We start from the raw sequence: 26,641 nt of genomic DNA, 5'->3' as shown, positions 1-26,641 counted from the left end.
TTGTGTAGTATTTAGAAACTAACTATTATTATTATTTGACTAGATTAATTTGATTAATAAGACTCGATTAATTTAATTTAAAATAAATTTGATTAAATTTTTTTTTCGTATATTCTACTACCAGAAAACCAAAATTATATGATAATGCACTTTTCAACAAAGTTGAAGGAAGATATAGTGTATCTATCACAATACTTAATAGAATTACTACAATTAGAAGAAAAACAAAAAGAAAAAATACCCATATACCTTCACCTACTACTCATCTACAAAATAAACTAATATAATCTCTTATAAAAACACTACACAACTACTTCTTGTATTCTACACTGAAAAAATTATCAAACTTACTAATTAATCAAACAAAAAGAAAAAATAACCAAATTATCCCTTCACCTATTACTTAACTACAAAATAATAAACTATAAAAACACTACTAAACTATTGGTGGTATTCTACACTAAACATTATAATTAAACTTAATAAAATTAATCTGATTTTACACCACAACCACTACAAAGAAATAAGAACATTTTTTAAAACTAGAAGAAACAGAACTTCGATACGTGCGACCAGTATAATAGATCAAGCGGACAAAGAATATAAAATACTTTAAAAATGTGCATTCAGAAAGAAAAAATATCTGGGAAATTATCTAAATAAACATTTTTTTTTCTTATCAGTGAAAAGCATCGGCCTGGTCGGCCTTGCGGAATTTGTCGGGTATTTACAATGGTCGAATTGTATAATTACCAGCTTTTATAGCATATCTAATAGATAAAAAGTATCTGGTCAATTAGTAACCAATTGGCACAGTCCGAAAATTATCGATTTTTATTTTCTCTGTTTTTATTGGTCGCTTCAAAATTCAGAGTAACAAAAAATATTTTTCTGTAGTAAAAGACCGCGAAATACGCCCCGCCATCTGGTGCTTTACATCCATAAACGTCTTAGGTTGAGCTACTTTAAAAATCCATATACAAGGATTTTATCTATCGATAGGCATTGCAATTCACCTATCGATATATTATTTTAGTTATCGATATATCGATTACTATCGATAACTTACGATAAATATGAGGCGTTAAGTTGCAAAACCTGCTAAAAAAATGGGCTAATAATAGTGGGAACCTGAAATCTACATAAACATACTCCCAAACTGCAGCCAAAAGTCGCCTATTTCTATATAAAATTCACTACTTTGTTGCAAATACCGCATTTTTTACACAAGTATAATATTACTATTGATGTCTTATCTATTTCAAATCCTTACCTAATTTTAATAAAATAGCATATATAGAGTGAGTCTTAAATCAATGCAAATAATTTCAGGGCTGGTAGATCTCGATAAAAGAAACATATTTTCTCTTTACCGTTTTTCAAATAAATTCAAAATAACCGAGTTACTTTTCTTTGAAAATTTCCAAAAAAATGATTTTTGGTAAAATTTTGACAATTACTACTGGATTTTTTCTAGAAATTCATTCCTGTAAATTGAATTTGCTACCAATTTTGCCATTTATCAACAAAGAATGTTTTTTAACTAAAAACTAAAAAAAAATGCTACCCCTAAAGGAGAAAGACACCACCTACCTGCTGAGCCTTATTAAAGGTCAGAACTACATTGTAAGGACATCGAGTTGGCGAGTCATCAACTCGAGGGAGGAGGGTCATGGTCAGGTCCTCACAATAGGAATTGACCTCAAATCCAAGGAGTCGATAGAGAAAGAGGGACATATCCTCTATTATAGATACGGGACAACACCGGTATCAGGTCTAAGGAGAGACCAAGTTAAAGAGGTGGAGAAAATGGAGACAGATCCTCCAGCCTCCACCTCACGGGTTCCTCAGCCGGAGGCAAGCTCCTCCACTGTGAAGGGCGGCACGGAGGGCCAAACTCCAGCCGTGGAAGGGTCTGTACCCTCGGAGGAAGAACTGTTGTCAGAGGAGGATGGGAAATACCCTGTTCCCTCTACAACAGGGGGTTATAGACTGTGTGATGACTCAAGATACAATCACACAACAGATCTTTAAGGTCGAGTAATTACCCACACAGCGATATCTATGGATAGTTATCTATACATCGGAAAAAAATCCCATCCCTACTGATAAGCCTAAGTTAACTGTGAGTGTTTTAACATCAATTGAAATAACAAAAAAATGTTTTTTATAGAATTGGATTTGGGTAAAGTTCCTAAAACAGAGTTGAAAATGAGAATAGAGTTTATCAATAATTTAACCTTATTCCTAATAAAAAGTTTCGATGATCCATTGCCCTTTGACTGCACATTTATATCATAATATAGGCGGGGAATAGTGATGGGCGATACTTGCAATTATATCGATATTGTTTACCCATTCCGATCCTTCCAATGTAACCAAATTCGTAAACTAAAATTTGATACAGACTACAGTATAAATGTTACTTAACCAAAAATAATAAATAATTAGACGATTTTTTAAATAATTTTGTGTATATTTTGTTCATGAGGTGCAATAACGTGGATTATAAGCCGATAAATGGTAGATCGCTAGTTAGTCACTGTTTTATATACACACACCGGAAAAGTCTAGGGATATTACAATTTTATCCAGCCATCGTCAGTAATTTTATTATTTGCATTTCTGATATAATAAAATTAAAATAAACAAATAGTTTACAGGACGTATTGGAAATAAAAATGCGAAATTTACCGAATTTTTCAAATTTACCTTGATTTTTATTGAACTCTTATTCTAAACTGTGAATTAAAAAAAAAAGATAAAACCATTTTTACTTAATAAAGGGTATGGCCTCCTCTACTGTTCATTACAGCCCTACATTGTCTCTCCATGCTCCTGATCAGGTTGTCGATCTCTTCTTGAGGTACAACCTGCCACGCTGCATTCACGGCCCGAACCAGATCCCTACGAGTTTCACGAGGCATATCCATTCTCAAAATTCTTCTTTGGACCGCGTCCCATACGTGCTCGATGGGGTTGAGGTCAGGAGATTGTGCCGGCCAGGGTAAGATGTTTAATTGATGAGCATTGATAAACTCGCTTACCAGTCTGGCTGTATGAGGCCGTGCATTGTCATGTATAAAATGAAGTTTCTCCCAAAATCATTGGCATATGGTAACACGACAGGCTCAAGAATTAAATCACGATATGTGATTCCTGTTAGAAACTTTTCAAGAAAAACGAGATCGGTTTTTTGGCCTAACTGGACTCCTCCCCAGACCATAACTGTTCCACCTTGATAAGGGTGCACTTCCTGAACATCCAACCGAATAAGATTTCCCGGTTCTCTCCATACCCTAAGCCTTCTCGAATCCTGATGAATTCCAAAGCGTGACTCACCCGTGAAGAGAACATTGGCCCATTGTTCATTCGACCACTGAACATGATCTTGAGCCCACAAATATCGTACCTCTCGGTTTCCTCTCGTTAAGGGTTGAGCTCTCCAGGGGCGTCCGCTTTTTAAGTTGATCTCTCTTAATCTATTGCGAACAGTGTCAGGACTAACGGTTACATTATGTATTTCCTGGAGAATTAACTAAGCTTGGTACTGTAAGAGTCAGTCAGCGTCGAGTATTTAATTCTAAAAAATGATCTTGCTGAGGGGTAGTAATGCGATGTCGCCCTGTGTGCCTTTCAACAACATCACCACTTTCACGGTAGCGTGCACTTAATCGCGATATTACACTTTGCGTTGTATTTAATGCTCTAGCTACGTCGATTTGGCGCATTCCTGCTTCGAGCATACCCATGGCCTTTAGCATTTCGTCTCTGTTAAGATGTATACGCTCCATAATGTCGTTTAATACTAAACAGAGTTATTTCAATGAATTCTGGCCAGTTATCATAAAAACATAGCCAGTACAGGTTAAATTCGAACAATTGATGCTAGGTGCTTTTTATACATTTGACAAAAAATGCACAAACACTTCTGCAAATATCCGAAATTTAGAAATAACTAGTGTGACTACTTCGTTTCAATCGAAGTAGAAAGAATCGGCCTACAAATATGTGGTTGTTTATTCAAAACATTTATTTTTAACTTTAATAAAATGATATCCCTAGATTTTTCCGGTGTGTGTATTTTTTTACTATATTGTAATTAATAATATTAGACAATGATTAAAACTAAATATTCTTGTGTAACTGTACTGGAATAGCCAATTTAATTTATCATCAGTAACTGTTTTCATATCAGTTGTTCCATGTCTACTTATTTTTCTGTAGCCACCACAATGTTTGACTTTGATTGCCTCTAGCTGTTTCACAAAATAGTACGATAAATATAAGCCCGTGTTATAAAAATTAGTTCTCACTTCTCACGTTTCATGAAATTGATCGAGAGCCGCCGCGCCGTGATTGGTTGTTTTGGTTTGGTTAGGGGGCTTATATTTATCGTAATATTTCCAGAAATGTTTCGCAAAATGTTTCACGAAATATTTCCAGAAATATTTCGTAAAACATTTCGGGGATAGTGTAACGGCTGTTTTAAATTAATGTTTAAAAACTATATTTATTTAAAAATTAGAAAACATTGAAATAAAACATACAAACTAAATAATATCATTATTTATTGCATGACGTATTATATTTTCAACCCGTTTTTTATACGCGTCGCTTTCTAGCATTTTACTCATAATAGATTTCCAGTTTTCCTCCTTATTTTCACTCTCCGTAAATTCTTGACATTTCTTCTTGTCGGTCAGTTTAATTTGCCATAACATGATGGCCATGAGGATTCCTAATAAACTGTATGTTTTCCATTCTTCTTTCAGAACCTTTATTGGATATAACTCCTCTCCATTACAGTCGAATTCTTTGGCGCATTCAACAAAGGCCTTGTGGTATAATTCTAAGTAATAATCAAGGTTGTCGAAATCGGGCTTGGAAGCTCCAGAATAGAAAAAGTAAGATAAGTCGTGTATGGGAGTACTATCTCTACAAAGCTGGAAATCCACAAGCTTTATGTCTTCTATTTCTCCAGTATTCTAAAAAATAGCACTCTTACGCATACTTAAATGGATGTAAATTATTATTTATAAATCTTATACTGGGTGATGCATCTGCTTTGGAAATATACAAAACCCCATGTAAATTTAGAAATGTTCAAATATTGGCTCTTATACGGTTAGTGTCCTCGAGACGCATCGAGATGCAGAAGAAGAAAATTAAAGATAAAGGATTATATTATATCCGTATTGTAGCACTTTCTTAGACAAATTCTTTATTTTTAAGATTTTGATGGTCAAACATCAACAAAATATTCCTTATAGTTGGACTAAATTTTCTCGAAAATAAAGACATAATTTAAAATTCCGTTACTATACGGAAATAGATTGAAGCTTTGTGTTTGTGATTACAGTAATATATAATTTATATGGTTTTGTAATAAATTGCTCGTTATTCTATGGCAAGAGCTCTGCAAACCTTAATCAAGCCTTAATCAATGCACGTGTGTTTGGAATTTTGGATGTGACTTAACACGACAGGATCGGGCTAAGCCTTATGCAGATTTCTGAAATATAATATACCGAGTGGTCCGAACTGTATTCCGGAAACTTCGGCAGATCCTGCAGATAAAAATAATTAAAAAAGTTCGTATAAATGTATGTCCTAAAATGCTTAGTTTCGGAGATACGGGGTGTAGAATTTTCTTTTTTTTCAAATAATTTATGAAGTAAGGTCAATATTTGGATGAAAATTGGTGTCTGGGAGTTTTTGACTTGAGAAATTTGATTTTGATGTCAATATGACTCCTACTTGTAGAGGGCGCCACCTACATGTGTTTTAATGTTTTTGAAGAGTAATAACTTTTCGTCCGCACCTGTATAAAATTATGGAGTGAAAAAATATACATTTCCGAGATTTTTTACGTAAAAAATGTCTCTTGGTAAAAATCGCTCCGAGCAACCGTTCTCAAGATATTTAGAATGAAAATAGTCAATACATGTCATTATTGACAGAAAATAAACACGTTGAGTAGGTAGTTACTTGACTGAAATAACAAATTTGGGAAATTTTTATTTTTTTAAATTAATCATAAAGTTTTCTGCGAAAAAATGATGATAAAACAGTTTCTGTTGAAGTTTTGGCACAAAAACATTTCAAATTTATGATTTCGGTCTAATAATTATTCAGTCAACATGTTTAATTTATGTCAATGATGATAGGTATTGATAATTTCGATTTCAAATATCTCAAGAACCATTACTCGGTAGCAATTTTTACCAAGAGACATTTTTTACGTAAAAAGCTTTGTAAATGTATATTTTTTTACTCAGTAATTTTATACAGGTACGGACGAAAAGTTATTACTCTTCAAACCAGTTAAAAAATATGTAGGTGGCGCCCTCTACAAGTAGGAGTCATATTGACATCAAAATCAAATTTCTCATATCAAAAAACTCCTAAGCACCAATTTTCATCCAAATATTGACGTTACTTGTTGTCGTTTAATTAAGAGTTGAAAGAATGAATAAATATACCCAAAATTTTAACAGAGCTGGTACAAATGTCAGAACTTGATAACGCTGTTTCCGATACGCTTCAGCCCGTCCGCCAAAAATATGTAAGAAAGAAAAGGATATGGAACGGAAGAGAAACGGAACGGATAGTGTGCTTTGTCCTATTCATTTACATGATATAATTTTTTATGTAAACGGAAGGTATAGTGAGAATCAACCTTTACATGGATTGCATGTTTTCAGTGACAATGCACTACCCGGTATAATATAATCAACCGAATAACTAACTTACCGAATATTTAAAAAGGAAGTTGTTTGACCAACAATCGCCATGAGTAAAACAACTGTGACGCCCTTCGTATTTTAGAGCTTTACGATAATAATCAGTTATATTTTCAGTTAAGGTTTTAGTTTTTTCGTAAAGTTTCTTATCGGCTTGCGATTCAAAATAATTTGACATAACCGTCAAGCCATATTTCGTGGCCCCCGAAATCCCTTCAACTATTTCTTCGAACGTATCAATGATGTTTTTTGTTCCATCTTCATAACTTTCGGGATTCTGACTCTTAAAAACGAAAGACAGTGCATGAAATCGCCCATACGTTCTGAAAACATACTCCAAATGTGCCTGGTTTAAATATTCCATTTTATCGTGCATTTCGTAGTTTTTTAGCTTCAAATTTTCCATGCAAATATATAATTTTTCCGGTTCCAAACTTCCGCCGTAGTATACTGGAATATTATCGAAAACCTTTAAACAAAATTCTTCTTGAAATTTATCCAAACTTGGAAAAATACTGCGGTAAAATATGTTTTCGTTTTTAAACAGGCTGGCGCCGTATGCGGGGATGACAGTTGGGGCTTTCTTTATAGCCACGTGGATCATCTCATTGTTGTTCTTGTTTTTGACGGACCCTGTATATAGGAAAAAAACGTATTAAGCGTGCTGAAGCTGCTTTTTGTGATTTAAATCATTTTAATGACTTGAGTCGTTTTTCGGAAGCTGACCTAAGACAAGTAGAAGTAAAACAATAAGACAAAGTAGCAAAATAAGCGTTCGGCATTTAACGTTTTACGAGCCCTAACAACTAATTGTTCGGACAAACAAAAATTTTTTAAAAACTTTTATTTTCATTAGCTGAATTATTTACATTTAAGAAATACATTAGAAATATATTAAAATCTAACATTTCTAATAAGTATTTAAATAGTTTTGTTTCTATAAACATTAAAATAAACTGTAGGCCAATAAATAAACAAAAATATTGCACAATATCGTGACAACTAAATGTTCGGACACTTTAAAAAATAACTGTTCTAATATGGCGTTACATCGGCATGTACTTTTTCAACCACTGAAAGCCTGTTTTGCATTGTTTTTATTAATGATTGACATACGCCAGAGTAAAAATTTTGCCATAATTCACTTAATATCATCGTCAAATGGGCAACGGTTTCTTGGGGATCGTGGCACCAATTTTTGTTTTGTTTTATGCCACATATCTCGATAACATTAAGGTCCGGACTGTTCGAAGGCCATGAGGGGACCTTGATGTTCATGTTCCTTAAACATTTTTTAGTAGTTTTAGCCGTATGGCATGCCCCGCCATCCTGTTGAAATATAAAATTCATATCCTTGTAAAGGTCTCTCGCACTTGGCACAAAACTGTTTTTCAAAATTTCTTGATATTTTGACACATTAGTTGTGCCTTTCCACCACCTCATACCTACCTAGACCCATTGCAGATATAAACTTTAAAAGCATAATGTCTTTAGAAAATTCCACTGTCCATCTTTGAACTTGCAGTTTGCGATTAGAATTATCAGCGTCGGATTGGAATTTCTGATGTCACAAACTACAAAAATGACATCAAGGTAAAAAATTTAATTATTTCCCAATCCGACGCTAATAATTCCAATCGCAAATGGCAAGTGCACGGATTAAATGTGCACATGAGCCACACCTTAATATCGATGTAATGAATATAATCAAACACCGCTAGAGTGTATATTTGACAAAAATTGCCTCAAAAGGACAGTGAAATTTCCTAAAGGCATAATGATTTGAAAGTTTATGTCCAAAATAGGGGGGCCCAGAAAAGTAAGAGGTGGTAGAAGGCATAATTGATGCGTCAAAAAATCAAAAAAATTTGAAAAATATTCTTGTGTTAAGTGGGAAGGACAAAGTAGGTCCTTGTAACCAATTGTTCTGGTAAAGACCAGGACAATAATTTTATATTTCAACAGGATGGCGGGGCATGCCATACAGCTAAAACTACTAAAAATGGTTTAGGGACATGAACATCAAGGTTCCCTCATGGCCTTCGCATAGTCCCCGGACCTTAATGTTATCGAGACATGTGGCATAAAACAAAACAAAATTTGTGCTACGATCCTAAGAAACCGTTGCCCATTTGACGATGATATTAAGTGAATTATGGCAAAATGTTTATTCTGGCGTATGTCAATCATTAATAAAAACAATGCCAAACAGGCTTGCAGTGGTTGCAAAAGTTCATGCCGATGTAACGCCATATTGGAACAGTTATTTTTTAAATGTCCGAATTTTAGTTGTCACGATATTGTGCAATCTTTTTGTTTATTTATTGGCCTAGAGTTTATTTTAATGTTTATAGAAACTAAACTATTTAAATACTCATTAGAAATAGATTTTAATATATTTTTAATGTATTTCTTAAATGTAAATAATTCAGTTAATGAAAATAAAAGTTTTTAATAAATTTTTGTTTGTCCGAACATTTAGTTGTTAAGGCTCGTATGTAAAACTGGCTAGGCATTTTTACACAAATAAAGAAGGAAATTAAAGATAAAGGATTATATTATATCCGTATTGTAGCACATTTTTAGACAATTTTAGACAATATTTTCTTGAACTATTAAGTATGAGTTTTAAAAATATCGATATTTTTTTAAATAGTAACATCCCTACCTGTATAGAACTCGCTGACGAATCCATCACCAGTTTCAACATTTGTTTCTGCATTTAATTCGTAATTTGTGATACCAGTATTATCCGCAACTTGTTTTAAAATGGTGTTTATCTCATCTTCTCTGTTCTTTTGGGCCATTCTTCGTTATCTTTACCTAGAAAACTAAACAAACTGCACTGTCAACCTTCTGTACTAGAACCCGCGATACAACTATTGTAAAATTGCCATATTCATGATGATATAAAATTAACGCCGGTGACTTTGAAAAATTTATTGAAAAATAATAGTATGATAAAGGATGTTACGTTTTAAGGACTTAACGTTTTATTCAAGGATTTGTCTGACAAATATATTTAATCTGTGTGAGAAAGTTTGTACTGAGATAAAAGTTTATTTTTGTATCTGTTTAAGTGGTACTTTAGATAGCAAAAAACCTAACACAATTTTTTTTATATTTTTAATTTTTAGAAAACAATAACTTTATTAACCACCAGATAAGCTTGTACTTAAAAGTCTGCTTTTAAAGAATTATAATAGAATTTTTTTTTGAAAACCATTCCTAACATTCTCTACTTAAATTTGATTGTATTGTGCAATATTATTCAGTATTTGTAAAGGTGTATTGTACAGTGTTAAAATATCATAAAAATGGGTGATAAAGACAAATTAAAAGAGCAATTGTCAGAAATATTAACGGAGGTGGCCAAAGTGAAGAAAATCAAAGATTTCGAGTTGATTCCTGATGTCGATAGAAGTTACGGAGATGGATTTATGTCGCAATTTTACACCGGACAAGTAAAAAATAGAGAAACCGGTGAAAATTTTCATATAGCTATCAAAAAATGCCCAGAAAATCAACAGACCGTAACATCTTTGTTTAATAACGAAAAACTTTTTTACGAATCGATATTTCCGATGATGAGAGACTTTCAGCTAAAACGAAACGTCGTTAAAGTTCTTGATAACGTTCCTGGATATATTTGTGGCAGTATGGAACCGAAAAAAGAATATATAGCTATGGATCATGTAAAAAATCTCGGTTATGAGCTGTATGACAAAACGAAATGTTTCAACGCGGAACATTTAAGGTCAATTTTTAAACTATACGGTAAATTTCATGCTGTTTCTTTTTCTATAGAGAAAAGTTTACCGGAGGCCTTCAAAAGCGGTACAAAAGGTACAAGAGAACATTTTTGTTACATTCACCAACATACCTGAAAAAGTATTACATGATATGAAGAAACCTTTTGAAAAAGCGGTGGCAAATCTGGAGTCTGAAGGCAAGGAGGTGATTTTTAAAAAAGTCTCGTACGTTGTGGAGAATATGAAAGAAGTTTATGATAAATGCTCTCGTTATAACGGAAAGCATTCCTGCATTATACACGGAGATTGCTGGTCAAACAACATGCTGTTTAAGTACAACGTGAGTACTTTTGTGTAAATTTGTAGTTCATATCAAATAAACTTTTAGTCACGTGATTAAGCTTGACCGGTACAGCATTAATCACTTTTACATATTGTCTTTTAATCAAAATATTTTTGGAAACAAAAATAATTTTTTTACTAATATATAAACAGTTTCATCATTTATTCATTTACATGAACACTTGAGGGACATAAAGAGCCATACCACCCCATTCCCCTTTAAAATATTCTAATAAAGTTGCGATGAGTTTTTACGGCTATTAAGTAAAGTAACTATTAAGCTATCTTGTACCCCACTTCGCACTAACAGAACTTCTAAAAAGAACAATGTTCGACTGCAAGGTCTGCTAGTAAACATATTTAAGCTTAAAGTATCACAACACTCGTAATACACTTACTTTTACTTTTTCGTATCCGGATTATATTATAGTTTATTAATCCAGTAACGGGCTACGTCCAATGCTTCCCGTTTAGCCAGCCATAGGTCATCGAGGGTACATCTGTGGGGGCACGCAGGACATTGAAGAAGATGTTCCATGTTCTGAAAGGCGCCGCAGTCGCTTTTGTCGTCATTTCTGTCCAGCAAACCCCATTTGATCAAATTGGATTTTACTGGGGCCACCCCAGTTCTGATTCGGTTGAGCATTCTCCAGGTTTTCCAGTCGCTAGAAACACCATTTGGTGGGTCCTCTCTAAGGGGGTAGTGGGAGGGAGGTTCATCCAGTGGGTGGCCTAGGAAACAGCGTCTTCCTGTGCAGCACTCTTGGCCAAAAATTGAGTGACGAGCATCAAAGGTTTGTTTTAACTTCTCAGTATGTTCATGAGCTTTTCTGCGTAAATCGGGGCTTGTAAAACCTGCGGCCTTGTAAAGGTTTTCTAAGGGGGAGGGTTTCATACAACCTGTCACTATTCTGCATGTTTCATTCAGACTGATGTTCACCTTTTTTGCATGGACAGATCTACACCACACCGGGCAGGCATATTCTGCAGTTGAAAAACACAGAGCTTGAGCAGAAGTTCTGACCACGGTAGGTTTGGCTCCCCATTTACTATTGGTCAGCTTCCTTATAAGGGAATTTCGTGCTTCTACTTTTTTGTGTGTTTTTTCGAAGTGATATTTGTAAGTCAATGTTCTGTCCAGCACGACGCCAAGATAGGTAGGCTTATCTGTGTGTTCTAGTAGTCCCATGTAACATTAAGTCTGCGGGTCGCCTGTCTCGAATTAAGGTGGAATGCACTCACTTTAGTTTTGGTGGGGTTGGGTTTTAAAGAATTCTTTTTGTAATAGGTTGACATTGTTTTTAGGGCGCTTTCTAGTTTCTCCTCGATATCTTCGAACTTTTTGCCTTCAACTGTTATTGCTAGGTCATCTGCATATGCAAAGGTTCTAGTGTTAATTGGAATAGGTTGGTCATTTGTATATATGTTGAAAAGAATTGGTGCCAGCACGCTCCCTTGTGCCAACCCATTCTTCTGTACTCACTCGTAATACAAAACTGAAGTGTAAAAACGAATGACAATGTCAGGAAACGCACTGTGGAAAATTTTTAAAAATTAACAGGAAAATATTAAAAAATATGATGAAGCTAAGCGGCGTCAAAAACTCCATAAGTAGGCTTTGAAATAGTTGCTAAGAACATTTCATTAACAAATATGTCAAAGGTCGTTGCGAATTTACTGTTATTTTGATTGAAAATGTAGTATAGTTGACAAATTAAACTAAATAATCTTGTTATTTGCACATGAATAAAGTTTTTAATTTGCGGATTCCGTGCAAAAAGTTATATGTCATTAATACTATCTAAAATAGAAAGAGCAATTGTTGATGGTAAGTTTTTTGACATTAATGTTCTTCTGTTGAATATTAAATATGAGTAAATAATTTTGATATGGTTAGATTTTTTTTTAAATTATTAGAATATACATTTTTTTAATGAACTAGCAGAAAAAAGTCTTATAAGGTTTCAGTTTTAAATAAAGTTAAGTTGATAGTTAAACCATTAGACAACTTTACCAAACCTACAAATTTGCCGTCCTAGTCCGTCTGTTAAGTCCAGGCCATTTTTTAGGTATTGCCCATACTAAACGCTTGGAGGTTGTTGACTTTTTAAAAGCAACTGTTAGCAAAATCTGTAAGATCCATAGTATTATTCTTATAAAATGATAATTTTTAAATATTTAACATATGAAAATGATCGCGACCAAAATATATTTAAAATAAAAAATAACGAAACTTTTCCAAGTTTTTAATTACTATTCACCCTGTATACGACCTGTAATTTTCACTAATATTTTTTTCCGGCTAATTTCCGGCAAAATTGACCACAGTGCGGCGCCGAATATGTCCATGGTTGGCAACAATGAATTTGAAAAATCGCGCCCTGGATTACGTAACTAAAAGCTTAATTAATTTTAATGGTATCGAATATACAGGGTGGTCCGAACTGTATTACGGAAACTTCGGCAGCATCTTCTGCAGATAAAAATAAGCAAAAAAGTTTGTATAAACGTATGTCCTAAAATGCTTAGTTTCGTAGATACAGGGTGTAGAAGTTTTCTTTTTTAATTTGGTTTTTTTCCAAATAATTTCTGAAGTAACGTCAATATTTGGATAAAAATAGGTTTCTTGGAATTTTTTGACATGAAAAATTTGATTTTGATGTCAATATGACTCCTATTTGTAGGGGGCGCCACCTACATGTGTCTTAACTGTTTTGAAGAGTAATAACTTTTCGTCCGTACCTGTATAAAACTAGTGAGCAAAAATTAACATTTCCGTGATTTTCTACGTTAAAAATGTCTCTTGGTAAAAATCGCTACGAGCAACCGTTCTCAAGATATTTAGAATGGAAATAGTCAATACTTACAATAAATAAACACGTTGAGTAGATAGTTATTATTTGACTGAAATAATAAATTTGGAAAATTCTTATTTTTTTAAATTAATCATCAATTTTTCTGCGAAACAATAATGATAAAACAGTTTCTATTGAACTTTTGGCACTATTTATGATTGCAGTCTAATAACTATTTAGTCAACATATGACATATGTTTAATTTATGTTAATGATGACAGGTATTGATAATTTCGATTCGAAATATCTCGAAAACCATTACTCGTAGCGATTTTTACCAAGAGACCTTTTTTACGTAAAAAACGTCATAAATGTATATTATTTTACCCGGTAGTTTTATACGATTAATAATTCATCGGACATGTTTAATGTAAAACCGCTCCACTAAAAACAGTCGCTCGGCGTAGACTATTCGCCCCCTCCCATGCATTCTCTGATTTCGCCTGATGGCGCGAGTACCGCCGATAGCTCGAAGCGCACCGAGCGCACCGATCTAATGCGGTGCGCGGGCTTACATTTATTTCAACGTGTGAACTGAAAATTACGTGTCGCTCGCTCTCGCCGATACCTATTCAGTGCGCGCGGAGCTTTAGGCAACGAAACGTGACCTTGACCTGCTTTGTACTATTCTCCGAATAGTGTAGAGGTCTATAAGACTGTCTTGTTCACGATAATATAACATAAGCGCCTATGACTTGAAACTGAGAAGTAAATACCAATATCAATTTTTCTGCGAAACAATAATGATAAAACAGTTTCTATTGAACTTTTGGCACAATTTATGATTGCAGTCTAATAACTATTTAGTCAACATATGACATATGTTTAATTTATGTTAATGATGACAGGTATTGATAATTTCGATTCGAAATATCTCGAAAACCATTACTCGTAGCGATTTTTACCAAGAGACCTTTTTTACGTAAAAAACGTCATAAATGTATATTATTTTACCCGGTAGTTTTATACAGGTACGGACGAAAAGTTATTACTCTTCAAACCAGTTAAAAAATATATAGGTGGCGCCCCCTACACGCAGGAGTCATATTTTCCATCAAAACCAAAGTTCTCATGTCAGGAAACTCCCAAATACCAATTTTCATCCAAATATTGACGTTATTTCATAAATTATTCGGAAAAAATCGAAATAAATATCTCCAAAACTAAGCATTTTAGGACATACATTTATACGAACTTCTTTACTTATTTTTATCTACAGAATATGCTGCCGAAGTTTCCGGAATACAGTTCGTACCACCCTGTATAATAAAAAAAACAATGAAAATATCAGAAATTTTGTATGGAATTATTTTGAATATTTTCATACATTTATTTTCAGGAATCTGGAGAACTAGACGATGTGAAACTTGTAGACTTTCAATTAACCAGAAAGACAACTCCTATCCATGACCTGTCCTATTTCTTTTATTCGGGAGCTTCAAAAGAAGATTTCGACAAACTGGATGAATATTTAGAAATATACCACGAGAGTTTTTCACAATTTTCCCAGGAACTAGGATTTCGTGGCGACGATTTGTTGCCTTTGAATGTGTTGAAAGACGAATGGAAAACATATTCGATGCTGGGCGTTTTCATGGGTATTTTTTTGTGGGAATTGAAGCTCATTCCTAAAGGTGATGCCAAAAATATCGGCGAAAACAATCAAAGTTTGGACGAAACTCAGATTCGAGAAAAATGGAGGGTGGTTTTGGAAAAAGTATTTAAAGATGAACGATTTAAAACGAGGACGAAAGATATTTTATTACACGCTGTAGAGTATGGTATTATTTAATAAAGATAGTGATAAATATATGTACTCCTCTTTAATATTATTAGAACCCAGTCTTAATCCTTCTCTAAGGTTATAAAAAATATAGAATTTGGAGAGAGAGAGAGAGAGAGATGAATTGATTTATAGAGCCCGTCAATAGCGGGGTTTTTTAGCGCTCAATAATAAGCTTTATTTAATATGAGTTTTTTTTTTAAATTATTTTAAGTTGATGCTGTCCAAGAATTCCATAACTTTATTAATCTTCGAAATATTAAAAGGCGCGAAAATATTCTCATAGGTAACACCATTAAAGAATCTAGACCTCTGGGAGGCAACAGGTAAGCATTCAAAAAGAATGTGTCTCATTGACATTAAGTTATTGCATAAGGTGCATTTCGGAGGGGGTTCATATCTGATAATATATGATTTGGTATGATATGAGTGTCCTGTGAGGGTTCTAACAACTTTACAGAAAGATCCGCGTTCAAGAGAATATATATTTTGATACAGATGAAGAAGTGATCTAAGTTTATTAGTTCCCTCGAGGATGTCCCATTCATTTTGAAGTATACTGAAGAACACTTTTTTATGGAAATTTCTGAAATCGACAACGGATGGAGTTCCTTCAATATTCTGTAAGAGCGTTGCCTCGTAGCCAGTTTGTCTGCTCGATCGTTACCAGCAATGTCAGAGTGTCTAGGAATCCACATAAAGTTAACATTTTAGTTTCTTTCAGTAAGTTTATATACTAGATCTCGAATGCTGCAAGTTAGAGAGGTTTTGGGGTTTAAAGAAGCAATACTGTTGAGGGAATTAAGTGAATCAGATAGTATTAATGCTTCAATCGGTGGCATGCTCCGAATTTGTATAAGAGCCTGATAAATAGCTGTGAGTTCGGCTGTTAAAATGCCAGAGAAATTAGGTAATCTGACTTTTTTATTAGCAACCGGGCTGTAAAAGGCACAGCCAACACCTTCGTCAGATTTCGAGCCATCTCTGTAAAAACAAATATAGTCACGATATTTTTCGTCTAAAGTTTGTATTAGACTAGTTTTGTAAAGAGATCTGGATGTTTCAGATTTTTTTAATTTACAAAGTTCAATATTAACTGAAATAGGATCCTTCCATGGAGGGGACAGTGTGTCGGAAAAAGTGGAATACAGGGATATTAGGATTGTTTTGTTGGGAGGAAAATAGGTGGTATCTTATATTATTGGGCGTTGGTATTTTGGATGAACGGTATACGTTTCACTGTCTTGTAAGTCGAAGAACTTGCCATAGTCAATCAAAAAAGGCTTTGACTTAATGAATATTCCATAATTAAGAGTATGGAGAATTCTCCTGTGATACAAGGAAGAATATCCAGATAAGGCATACAGACTCTCCACCGGTGTGGTGCGAAAGGCACCTATAGAATTTGGAAAATGTTTCACGAAATATTTCTAGAAATATTTCGTGAAACATTTCGCGAAGCTTCGTGGAGTATGAATAAATATCATTAGTTTGTAATGGAGTAAACAAAATTGAACGAGGCAACAGGAAACGCTAAAAAAGTCCTCCCACACCCTGTTCCGTAATTTCACGAGTAGTTTCGAGGCGCTTTTAACAAAATTTGTTAATGAAAGTAGGTCAAAACAAACCGAAATAGGCGAGGACAATCGGAGATAAGTCAAAACGCGACAAAGTTAAGCTCCGCGCGCACTGAATAGGTATCGGCGAGAGCGAGCGGCGCGAGCAGCACGACCGGTCGGAAAGTCGAAGGTAGCCGCGCACTGGAGTCGCACGATCGACGGTCGAGAGTACGTCACCAGCATAAATTTGAGCATAGACGAGGAGAAGTTTATTCAAATTTAGTCAAATTCATTCGTCATTTCAAAAAATTATAAAGTATTATTACTATTTATATTTTTATGCAACTTTTTATATTTTATGCTTTATGATGGAAATTGATATTATTTAGATCTTAACCAAACACACATTAATATATTTAGATCTTAACAAACCACATAAAATTAGTGAAATAGAGTGGAAGATGGGGATAAAATATACTACTTAACTCTTAGCTTGACCGATTTTAACAAATTTGGTATAACTCCAAAGGGTTTAATTTGTTCTTTAAAAACAAAGCTAGACATGAAAAATAGTCAACAAACACATTGTTAGTGGTAAAATTGTATTGTATATTATAGATTCTAAAGAAGACCGAATTAAAATTAGTCGAAACGTCAATCATTAAACAAAATGTAAACACAAGTTTCGTTTTATTCACTACTGACTTAAAACCAAGATTTTAAAAACTTAAAATATAATAAAAAAGTCAAAGAAAATTGAAAAAGAAAAAAAATATAAATAGTTTTTTATAGTACCGTATTATCGAAAAGGAATGGCATCAGCGACCATGAAATGAAGGTCGGTGCCATTTTATATGTAATTTATATAGGAAATGCCATCAATCGTCATTTTCCCATCCAACTGGACGCCGGTTTTTGTATCATACGGTAGATATATGTACAAATATTTTATTCAAACATAAATATTATTTCGGGATATTTGTACCTTTTACGGAGCGATCAACATGGTAACATAGGATGACTATTTATCAGCTGTTATTACTAACGTCAAAATTAAACCAAAAATTAAAATTCACACTTTAGAAATTTTCTTACCGAATAAACGCAAGCTTATTTTATTCCTGCTAATGCCAAGGCACCAATATTTTAGAAAATTATCCTCGCCTTCGAGGATAATTTTCATAAATATTGTATGCCGAAAAAATTTCCGAAAATAATTTAAGCTCTTGTGATATTATATGTGACAACTTGACATTTTTTACAGCAGTGCTACCGCCTGAATCCCCAGCGAAAAATTTAAATTTCAGTTAGTCAGCCCGGCGCCATATGTCCATGGTTGGCAACAATGAATTTAAAAATCGCGCCAATTTTTATCGAAGTTATAATAAAAAAAAACAATAAAAATATCAGAAATTTTAGTTGGAATTATTTGGAATAATTTTTCATATTTTTATTTTCAGAAATCTGGAGAACTAGACGATGTAAAACTTGTAGACTTCCAATTAACCAGAAAAACAACTCCTATACACGACCTGTCCTATTTCTTTTATTCGGGAGCTGCGAAAGAAGATTTCGACAAACTGGATGAATACTTAGAAATATACCACGAGAGTTTTTCACAATTTTCTCAGGAACTAGGATTTCGTGGCGACGATTTGTTACCTTTGAATGTGTTGAAAGACGAATGGAAAACTTATTCGATGCTGGGCGTTTTCATGGGTGTTTTTTTGTGGGAACTGAAGCTCATTCCTAAAGATGCAGCCCAAAAGCTTGGCGAAGACGGTCAAAGTTTAGATGAAAATGGAATTCGAGGACAATGGAAAATAATTTTGGACAAAGTAGTTAAGGATGAACGATTTATAACGAGGACGAAAAATATTTTAGTACACGCTGTAGAGTATGGTATTATTTAATAAAGATAGGGATAAATATACTTTCTTTTAATATTATTAGAACCCAGACTTAAAAAACAATAACCGACAAATAAGAATCCACTTAAAAGCCGCTTTTAAATTATCTCAATGGCATATCTTTTCTGTATACATTTGATTGTTGTGCAATATTATCTGCTATTGATTTAAGATCTTTAATCAGTACAAATGTACATTTTTATATATTTTGATATAAATGTATACAGGATATTTCAAAAAACAAGTGCTTTGTTTCGAGTTACAGGGGTTAAAATATCCACTTTTTTTGGATTTATTATAGGCTTGGTGGATTTCTGTTGATTTCAATAAATTTCGACCGCAGGGCTGCAACAGCAGATATCAGAAATTATCAGTATTATTGATGTAAAAATTTTAAATAATCGTTACAAAGTAACAGTTATTTTACGAGGACTCGAAGTAACGCTTACCGTTTGAATTTAGGACTCGTTACTCGTTACTAAGCTAATTCGTTACTTTTGCGCTGGCAGTTATCGTAATCCCTGGAAATGCACGAACTGAGGACTTGAAACTCCATACTGAAGTATTCCTTACGACGTAGGTCTAGTTGTTATCAATATGTTTATGTTTAAAATGTTGACTTGACGCCGCGCGCCGCGCCGGCCGATGTTTTGGATGGCAAATGTGTGATATTTTTATTACAATTATTATGATTGGCTCATGCCGACCCGGTGCACGGTGGAGTATAAGCATGAAAAAGGTGATCGAAATTCGAAAAAGCAAATGTGTTTAAGATTTACCAAAAAAAGATAAATGATAAGTTAAATCATGTCTGCCATGAATGGCGTTGCTATGGGTCTGTTTAGTTGCATTCATTTGTTTCAACGAAACGTCAAAGTTGTTACTTCTCACAGATAAGAGGTAAATGGCTAAATTTTATGTTTAAGATTATAAATTGTTGTTGTTCTTGTGCACCTTTTACGTTTATATTATTGTTTTGATTAAAAATGGCTCAGCAAGCTGCAGGTATGTATTCTACAAAAACATATTATTCATTTTGATATTCTCTATACTAACGATTTTTTTTTGCAACTAAAAGTTAGGCGTTCAGAAAATTTGATTAAATTTGTGACATTTTTATTATACTTAGAGATTTAGTTGCGCATTTCGAAGAATTCAGCATATTGGCTATAGGTATACGTTTTACTTAGTAAACATTGGACTTTCATACAGTAAAATAAAATACTGCGACTTTTTGCGACTTAGCTGATAAAATGAGAAAAAACATTCTTGGTTTCCTCTAATTTGCAAATCAGTGATATACTAATGCGAAGTGTAAACCTCGATAGCATTGTTGTTTACAAAGCGATCGCATTAGTGCCATTAGCAGTATAGCACAATTTGGCATTAGTAGCGGCTTTAGTGGTATGGGCATTGGTCGCGGATCAGTCGTAGCATTAGTAGTATTAGTTTCGATATTACTACTGGCATTAGTGGCATTGACCGTGGAAACACTGGAACAGTGATTTTTCTTTCTTTTTTTAGAATCGACGAATTATCCTTTATTTTGTTCATATTATTTCCTCTTTAATTGAAAATAGCAATAATTTATATAAGGTCTACATAAAAAAATTTCGATCAACTATTGGTGTCAAATATCCCACTGTGCGGCGCGGCGGCGCACAGTGCTTCGTTCCATGGACAAAAATCGAAAAAAAAGTTAAAATTTACTAATATCTAAATATGTAATTTTATACTTATAGCAATGTTCAACCATCCTGTATATTATTTTTCATAAACAGCGTTTTTTGTTAGCAAATATTTTCACTAAAAATAAATTTTGCGATCATTATCTTATCAGTGAAAAGAATAACATTCATAGTAGTTCTGTATAATAGAGAACAACGGCATACCGTCGAGTCGGCCTAAAAACACGTAAACGTTTACGTACGCATGCGCATTTCTGATATTTCTTATTTTTTATACACGTAAAAGATTCTTTACGTCTACGTATACGTGTCAGCAGCGGCCGATTCGACCGTATGCCGTTGTTCTCTATTATGGAGTTAAACGGTACGTACTTAATTGAAAGTCACTATGGATATTGTTAAACAAGGTATGGACTTTAAATTTATTTCTAAAGAAGTTCGTGATTGTTTAGTTTTTATTTATTTTTTAAGATGATTCTTAAATGGGTATAAAAATTTTACGTTTTCAAACTTCAAAAAGGCATTTAAAAAAAACATATCAAAACATATCGTATTTATTGAATATTTTTGTTATCATATTCATACACTTTTAATTTTTGTATAGTTCACCTGCCTCTGCTTGCGACAAACTTTATTTTATAATACTTTTCAGATTGAGTAAAATTGATAAGCAATGCCGATCTGGTTAATACTTGGCTTGATCATAAGGACAAGAACACAAAATTATTTGTATTTAAAAAAATGTGTTCTTTATTAGATATTGATGAACCTTCCAGTCAAATGAGACACCACTTGTACCTGAAAAAGCCCACTATGTTGGAGCGAAACGTCGCATAAAAAAAGTTTCCATCTTTCAATTTATTATAAAACCTCATACCCAAGAAAAGGAAAAAATAATATATGGATATGGTCTATTAAAGAGGTAACTATTAAGATCCGAACCTCTCATACCAACAAAAAGAACAGTAACAACGTGAAAAAGTAACATATTAGGAAATGATGTACAGAAATATCTTATATGTGAGGATACTTCATCTACCTGTGATTTGGATACTATAAATTTTGAAGATTCTGTCAGCAGTGATTCTTCTGAATCAGAGTAGTACGATCTATGCATTTTTTTGTCCTAAAGTAAATTGATAGTATCTTAAGTTTTTTTTTAAATTAAATATAACATTAATGTTTAGTTTTCATTAAAGAAAAACATTTTTATCTTATATTAGGCTTATATTGTAGGAATCATGTTCTAATGTTATTTCAATTCTTTTTTATCACAGGAATTTATTTAATACTTACACCGTTTTCATACTATAAATTATTATTTCCTGAGATGGAACACAGCTCCAACATTTTTATTAAGAAACTATTATTTATAAGATTTTTTTTCATAAACGTGGGACTAAGAGCATCATCGTTTAGTACAATGAGAGTACTCATCATTTGTGTCAAATAAACCTAGTTTGAATAAATTGCCTACAATAAAAGAGAAGTTTTGCATTTTTCTCCTCTAGAGCCATATGTTCGAAGCACTGTGCGGCGGTCTGTCCCTTTGATGTTTGTTGTCGCTTTTTATTTAGATAATTCCACACGTTTTTTCAATTTTAGTTCAAATAAGTAATATAAGATATTATTTAGGGGTAGAGTGTATTCAGTGTATTTTATTTTCTGATTTATTTGCTCGGTGGGCGAAGAATAGAATTGTTTATTTAGATTAATATGTCTTAGATATTAATTAAAAATAGATTCACGTTATTCACAAAAAATGTTAATATCTGAAAAGCAGAGCAAATATTTTTCCTCTTCAAAAAAGAATAGATATTAAAAAAAAAGAAAAAAGAAATTAAAAAAATATTATTGGGAAAATAAACTTACGTTATAATTTCGCCACTTACCCTGTAAGAAAATCTACAAAATAAACATAGTAATTTTTAGTAAACACTGTTGCGTCAATCGAAAGGACTTTTTTAAAGAGATGAATCCGTCACAGAGGAATAGACATTTTTTAAATATTTTTACATTTTATCAAAAATATAATACATTTTTTTTTATTTTTACTTTTTAATTCTTGCATAATTATTAATGTAAAATACATAGAGACAGAGAAAAAAAAAACTTTATATTAAACACATACCTATTTTCTGTGTTTGATTTGTTTCCTTTTATTTTTAATTATATTAATACATACCTAGTGATAACATATCATTATAAAAATATTACACATATTATTAAAAACATATTATTTAGTGCTGAATATCGGGTATTGAAATTATCCTATTAAGCCCTTACACTAGAAGAAAGTAGAAACCCCTGATAGGTTAAACCGAGCACGCAACGAAGATCGCCGCTCACAATAAATAACGAAGTTCCAAGTCAAGCCCAAGTCTTCCAACCTGTACACAAAACAACGATTATAAAGTAACGATAACCAAGTAACGAGTCTAAAATAACGAGTCCTATTACCAAAAGTAACTAGTAGTTACGAGTCCATATAAGTAACTAAAGTTTACATCACTAATCAGGATGCATTTCACGCCGCTGCGGTTACAATTCATGTTAATCGCATTAAAATAATAATGAAATCGTGGCTTTGTCATAATTTTACAGATTATACAGATTATAAACTTTGTTTTTTCTTTATTGTTTTTCGTGGTTCCAATATTCGGAATCGCGCACTAGTTAGGTTACTAGTTTGCGCACATAGCACGCCCACTTATGGCCTCTAAAATTGTGCACAGCGCCTGACCGGCCCATTTATTAGAGAGATATCGGAAAACCGAATAGCGTCATGCAGTAGTATTTACGCGTACTTTATTTTGACAGTTAGAGAGATATCTGTAAACTGAATAGCGTGATGCAGTATTTACGCGTACCTTATTTTGACAGGTACGATATGCGCGAGTCAATTTAACGCAACGCCCGCTAATAACGTTACCGCCTGACGTAATTTGCAGATCAATTACACCAAGCGCTATAACGAAAAATCTAAATAACGTTTAAAAATTGCTTAAATGGGCATGTGTGGATATTTGACATTAATACGTAGCCAAGAGTCATAATTCAGGATTTCTTTGGGGGGTGCCCAGCAGTAGCTGAAGGGGGGAAAGGGGAATGATTTTAGATTACGTTTGAATTGTTTTGAATTATTACTTTAGTTTTATTAGGTAATGTTATCGACGCCTATGATCCTTATGATAGGCAGTCATTGTCACGTCGTGCCTGCACCCCGTGTCCGCTGATGTTTGCGAATAGCGGAGTCATAGGCTTTGAAAACAGTTGAATGTCGGGCATTGTTGATTTCGGCCCAGAGAAGTCATTTGTTGGTCAAGATAGTTAGAATTATATTTAAAATATCAATTTCTGTTAAATATATTAATCTCCCGATTACAGTAATTTGATATTTAAGTAGCTGGGATTAGTTTTAATTAAATAAATATGGCCCAAAATATGGATTCCACCTCTTCCAATATTAAAGAACCTATGAAGAGGCTTAGGTTTACAGCAGATGACGACTTAACCCTTCTAAGAGAATTTATTGTCCTAAACCCACTGGCAGACGTTGAACAATAAAGCACTGGAAATAAACAATTTAGCCATTTAGTTTTAAAATACCTAGTAAGCAAAACAATTTCAAAGTTTTAAATTCAAAGTTAGGTTAAGTTTAAATAGCGGACGCGACGCGAACAGAATTCTTTCCGATCCGATAACTATAAATAAAGAGAGTTAATACCACCTCACGTAAAGGAAATAATTCCTGGCGTTATTAACATCCATGCACGCTATTCGGTTTACCGATATCTCTCTATTACGCTGTTTATTGTTATTTTACACGAGTTTATTTTTGCGCACAGGAAATTTTACTTGTTTGCCCATCATCATAAAAACAATTTTCGTACCACGAATTAAGCTTGATTTTCATGCATCCGTTGTCCGACGATACGTTGATACGATGTTAAATTCAACCAATAAAATTAATATCGTATCATCGTATCGTCGGACAACGGATGCATGAAAATTAAGCTTTAGGGATAAGATTTTTATCTGTATACATAGGTATAGTATACCTAATCTGTGATAATATTTAAGTATTTTAGTTTTTTGCTAGTGCCTGTTATTGAAACTGTAGAACACTCAGGTTGGAGGTTTGTATGATGCAACGGTGTTTCGGGTGGTATAAAATAAGTGAAATAAGAATTCGAACTAGGCGTCGCACAGTGCTTCGTCCCATGGACAAGAATCGAAAAAAAAGTTAAAATTTACTAATATCTGAATATGTAATTTTATACTTATAGCAATGTTCAACCATCCTTAAATTATTTTTCATAAACAGCGTTTTTTTGTTAGCAAATATTTTCACTAAAAATAAATTTTGCGATCATTATCTTATATCAATGAAAAGAATAACATTTATAGTAGTTCTGTATATGGAGTTAAACGTAAACGAGTTAGTACGTAATTAATTATTAATTAGTACTTAATTGAAAGCCGCTATGGATATTGTTAAACAAGGTATGTACTTTAAATTTATTTCTAAACAAGTTCGTGATTGTTTAGTTTTTATTTATTTTTTAAAATGATTCTTAAATGGGTATAAAAATTTTACGTTTTCAAACTTCAAAAAGGCATTTAAAAAAAAACATATCGTATTTATTGAATATTTTTGTTATCATATTCATACACTTTTAATTTTTGTATAGTTTTTTTTTTTTTTTTTTTTTTATTTTATTTTTATAATACTTTTCAGATGGAGTAAAATTGATAAGCAATGCCGATTTGGTTAATACTTGGTTTGATCATAAGGAACAAGAACTCAAAAAATTACTTTGTACTTCAAAAAATGTGTTCTTATTAGATATTGATGAACATTCCAGTCAAATGAGACCATTTGTGCCCGAAAAAGCCCACTATTTTGGAGCGAAACGCTTTACAAAAAGTTTAAATCTTCAATTTATTATAAAACCCTCATACCCAAGAAAACAAAGTAATATGATATGCCTGCTAGCAATACGTAACTGAAACGAAGTACAATTGATACTGTAGAAATTCCTTTAAAGGAATTATTTTGAATATTTTCATACATTTATTTTCAGGAATCTGGAGAACTAGACGATGTGAAACTTGTAGACTTTCAATTAACCAGAAAGACAACTCCTATCCATGACCTGTCCTATTTCTTTTATTCGGGAGCTTCAAAAGAAGATTTCGACAAACTGGATGAATATTTAGAAATATACCAATGAGAGCTTTTTCACTTAAATTTCCTGGTGAACCAGGATTTCGTGGCGACGATTTGTTGCCTTTGAATGTGTTGAAAGACGAATGGAAAACATATTCGATGCTGGGCGTTTTCATGGGTATTTTTTTGTGGGAATTGAAGCTCATTCCTAAAGATGATGCCAAAAATATCGGCGAAAACCATCAAAGTTTGGACGAAACTCAGATTCGAGAAAAATGGAGGGTGGTTTTGGAAAAAGTATTTAAAGATGAACGATTTAAAACGAGGACGAAAGATATTTTATTACACGCTGTAGAGTATGGTATTATTTAATAAAGATATTGATAAATATATGAACTTCTCTTTAATATTATTAGAACCCAGTCTTAATCCTTCTCTAAGATTATAAAAAATGTAGAATTTGGAGAGAGAGAGAGAGAGAGAGATGAATTGATTTATAGAGCCCGTCAATAGCGGGTTTTTTTAGCGCTCAATAATAAGCTTTATTTAATATGATTTTTTTTAAATTATTTTAAGTTGATGCTGTCTAAGAATTCCATAACTTTATTAATCTTCGAAATATTAAAAGGCGCGAAAATATTCTCATAGGTAACACCATTAAAGAGTCTAGACCTCTGGGAGGCAACAGGTAAGCGTTCAAAAAGAATTTGTGTCATTGACATTAAGTTATTGCATAAGGTGCATTTCGGAGGGGGTTCATATCTGATAATATATGATTTGGTATGATATGAGTGTCCTGTGAGGGTTCTAACAACTTTACAGAAAGAACCGCG

The 26,641-nt window shown here is 33.1% G+C and overlaps 3 protein-coding genes across 5 annotated transcripts; 2 read left to right on the top strand and 1 right to left on the bottom strand.

Moving 5' to 3' along the window:
- Positions 1-4,536: 4,536 nt before the first annotated feature.
- LOC115888194 lies at positions 4,537-9,793 on the bottom strand. Its single transcript, XM_030907826.1, has 3 exons — positions 9,415-9,793; positions 6,757-7,379; positions 4,537-4,988 (listed from the first exon to the last, which is right to left on the bottom strand). Exons 1-3 carry the CDS (start codon positions 9,551-9,553, stop codon positions 4,554-4,556), a joined length of 1,197 nt encoding a protein of 398 aa, XP_030763686.1. The 5' UTR covers positions 9,554-9,793; the 3' UTR covers positions 4,537-4,553.
- A 270-nt stretch (positions 9,794-10,063) lies between these two features.
- Positions 10,064-10,633, top strand: LOC115888214. The gene has a single exon (XM_030907847.1). It carries the CDS (start codon positions 10,064-10,066, stop codon positions 10,631-10,633), a length of 570 nt encoding a protein of 189 aa, XP_030763707.1.
- On the top strand, positions 10,453-26,184 carry LOC115888195. 3 transcript variants are annotated; one of them, XM_030907829.1, is made up of 3 exons: positions 10,453-10,838; positions 15,035-15,212; positions 25,906-26,184. In XM_030907829.1, exons 1-3 carry the CDS (start codon positions 10,650-10,652, stop codon positions 26,178-26,180), a joined length of 642 nt encoding a protein of 213 aa, XP_030763689.1. In that variant the 5' UTR covers positions 10,453-10,649; the 3' UTR covers positions 26,181-26,184. The 3 variants fall into 3 exon arrangements, with proteins under 3 accessions (XP_030763689.1, XP_030763687.1, XP_030763690.1); XM_030907827.1 differs by lacking the exon at positions 25,906-26,184 and having other exon boundaries at positions 15,035-15,505; XM_030907830.1 differs by lacking the exons at positions 15,035-15,212; positions 25,906-26,184 and adding an exon at positions 18,498-18,970 and having other exon boundaries at positions 10,616-10,838.
- The last annotated feature ends 457 nt before the right edge of the window (positions 26,185-26,641 follow it).

This window comes from Sitophilus oryzae, unplaced genomic scaffold (assembly GCF_002938485.1).
Source record: "Sitophilus oryzae breed Bouriz unplaced genomic scaffold, Soryzae_2.0 scaffold_690_pilon_pilon, whole genome shotgun sequence".
Classification (NCBI taxonomy): domain Eukaryota; kingdom Metazoa; phylum Arthropoda; class Insecta; order Coleoptera; family Curculionidae; genus Sitophilus; species Sitophilus oryzae.
Note: the sequence above shows the minus strand (reverse complement) of the source record. Positions and strands in the feature narration are given on the sequence as shown.

Excerpts from the sequence above, each read along its gene's own strand:
- LOC115888194 (XM_030907826.1), bottom strand. The coding sequence starts at position 9,553 with ATGGCCCAAAAGAACAGAGAAGATGAGATAAACACCATTTTAAAACAA. Across the intron at positions 7,380-9,414 it reads CGTCAGCGAGTTCTATACAG|GGTCCGTCAAAAACAAGAAC; the intron begins GTAGGGATGTTA and ends TCCTATATACAG. Across the intron at positions 4,989-6,756 it reads ACTTCCTTTTTAAATATTCG|AATACTGGAGAAATAGAAGA; the intron begins GTAAGTTAGTTA and ends GCTATTTTTTAG.
- LOC115888214 (XM_030907847.1), top strand. The coding sequence starts at position 10,064 with ATGGGTGATAAAGACAAATTAAAAGAGCAATTGTCAGAAATATTAACG.
- LOC115888195 (XM_030907829.1), top strand. The coding sequence starts at position 10,650 with ATGAAGAAACCTTTTGAAAAAGCGGTGGCAAATCTGGAGTCTGAAGGC. Across the intron at positions 10,839-15,034 it reads ACATGCTGTTTAAGTACAAC|GAATCTGGAGAACTAGACGA; the intron begins GTGAGTACTTTT and ends ATTTATTTTCAG. Across the intron at positions 15,213-25,905 it reads ACAATTTTCCCAGGAACTAG|GATTTCGTGGCGACGATTTG; the intron begins GATTTCGTGGCG and ends CTGGTGAACCAG.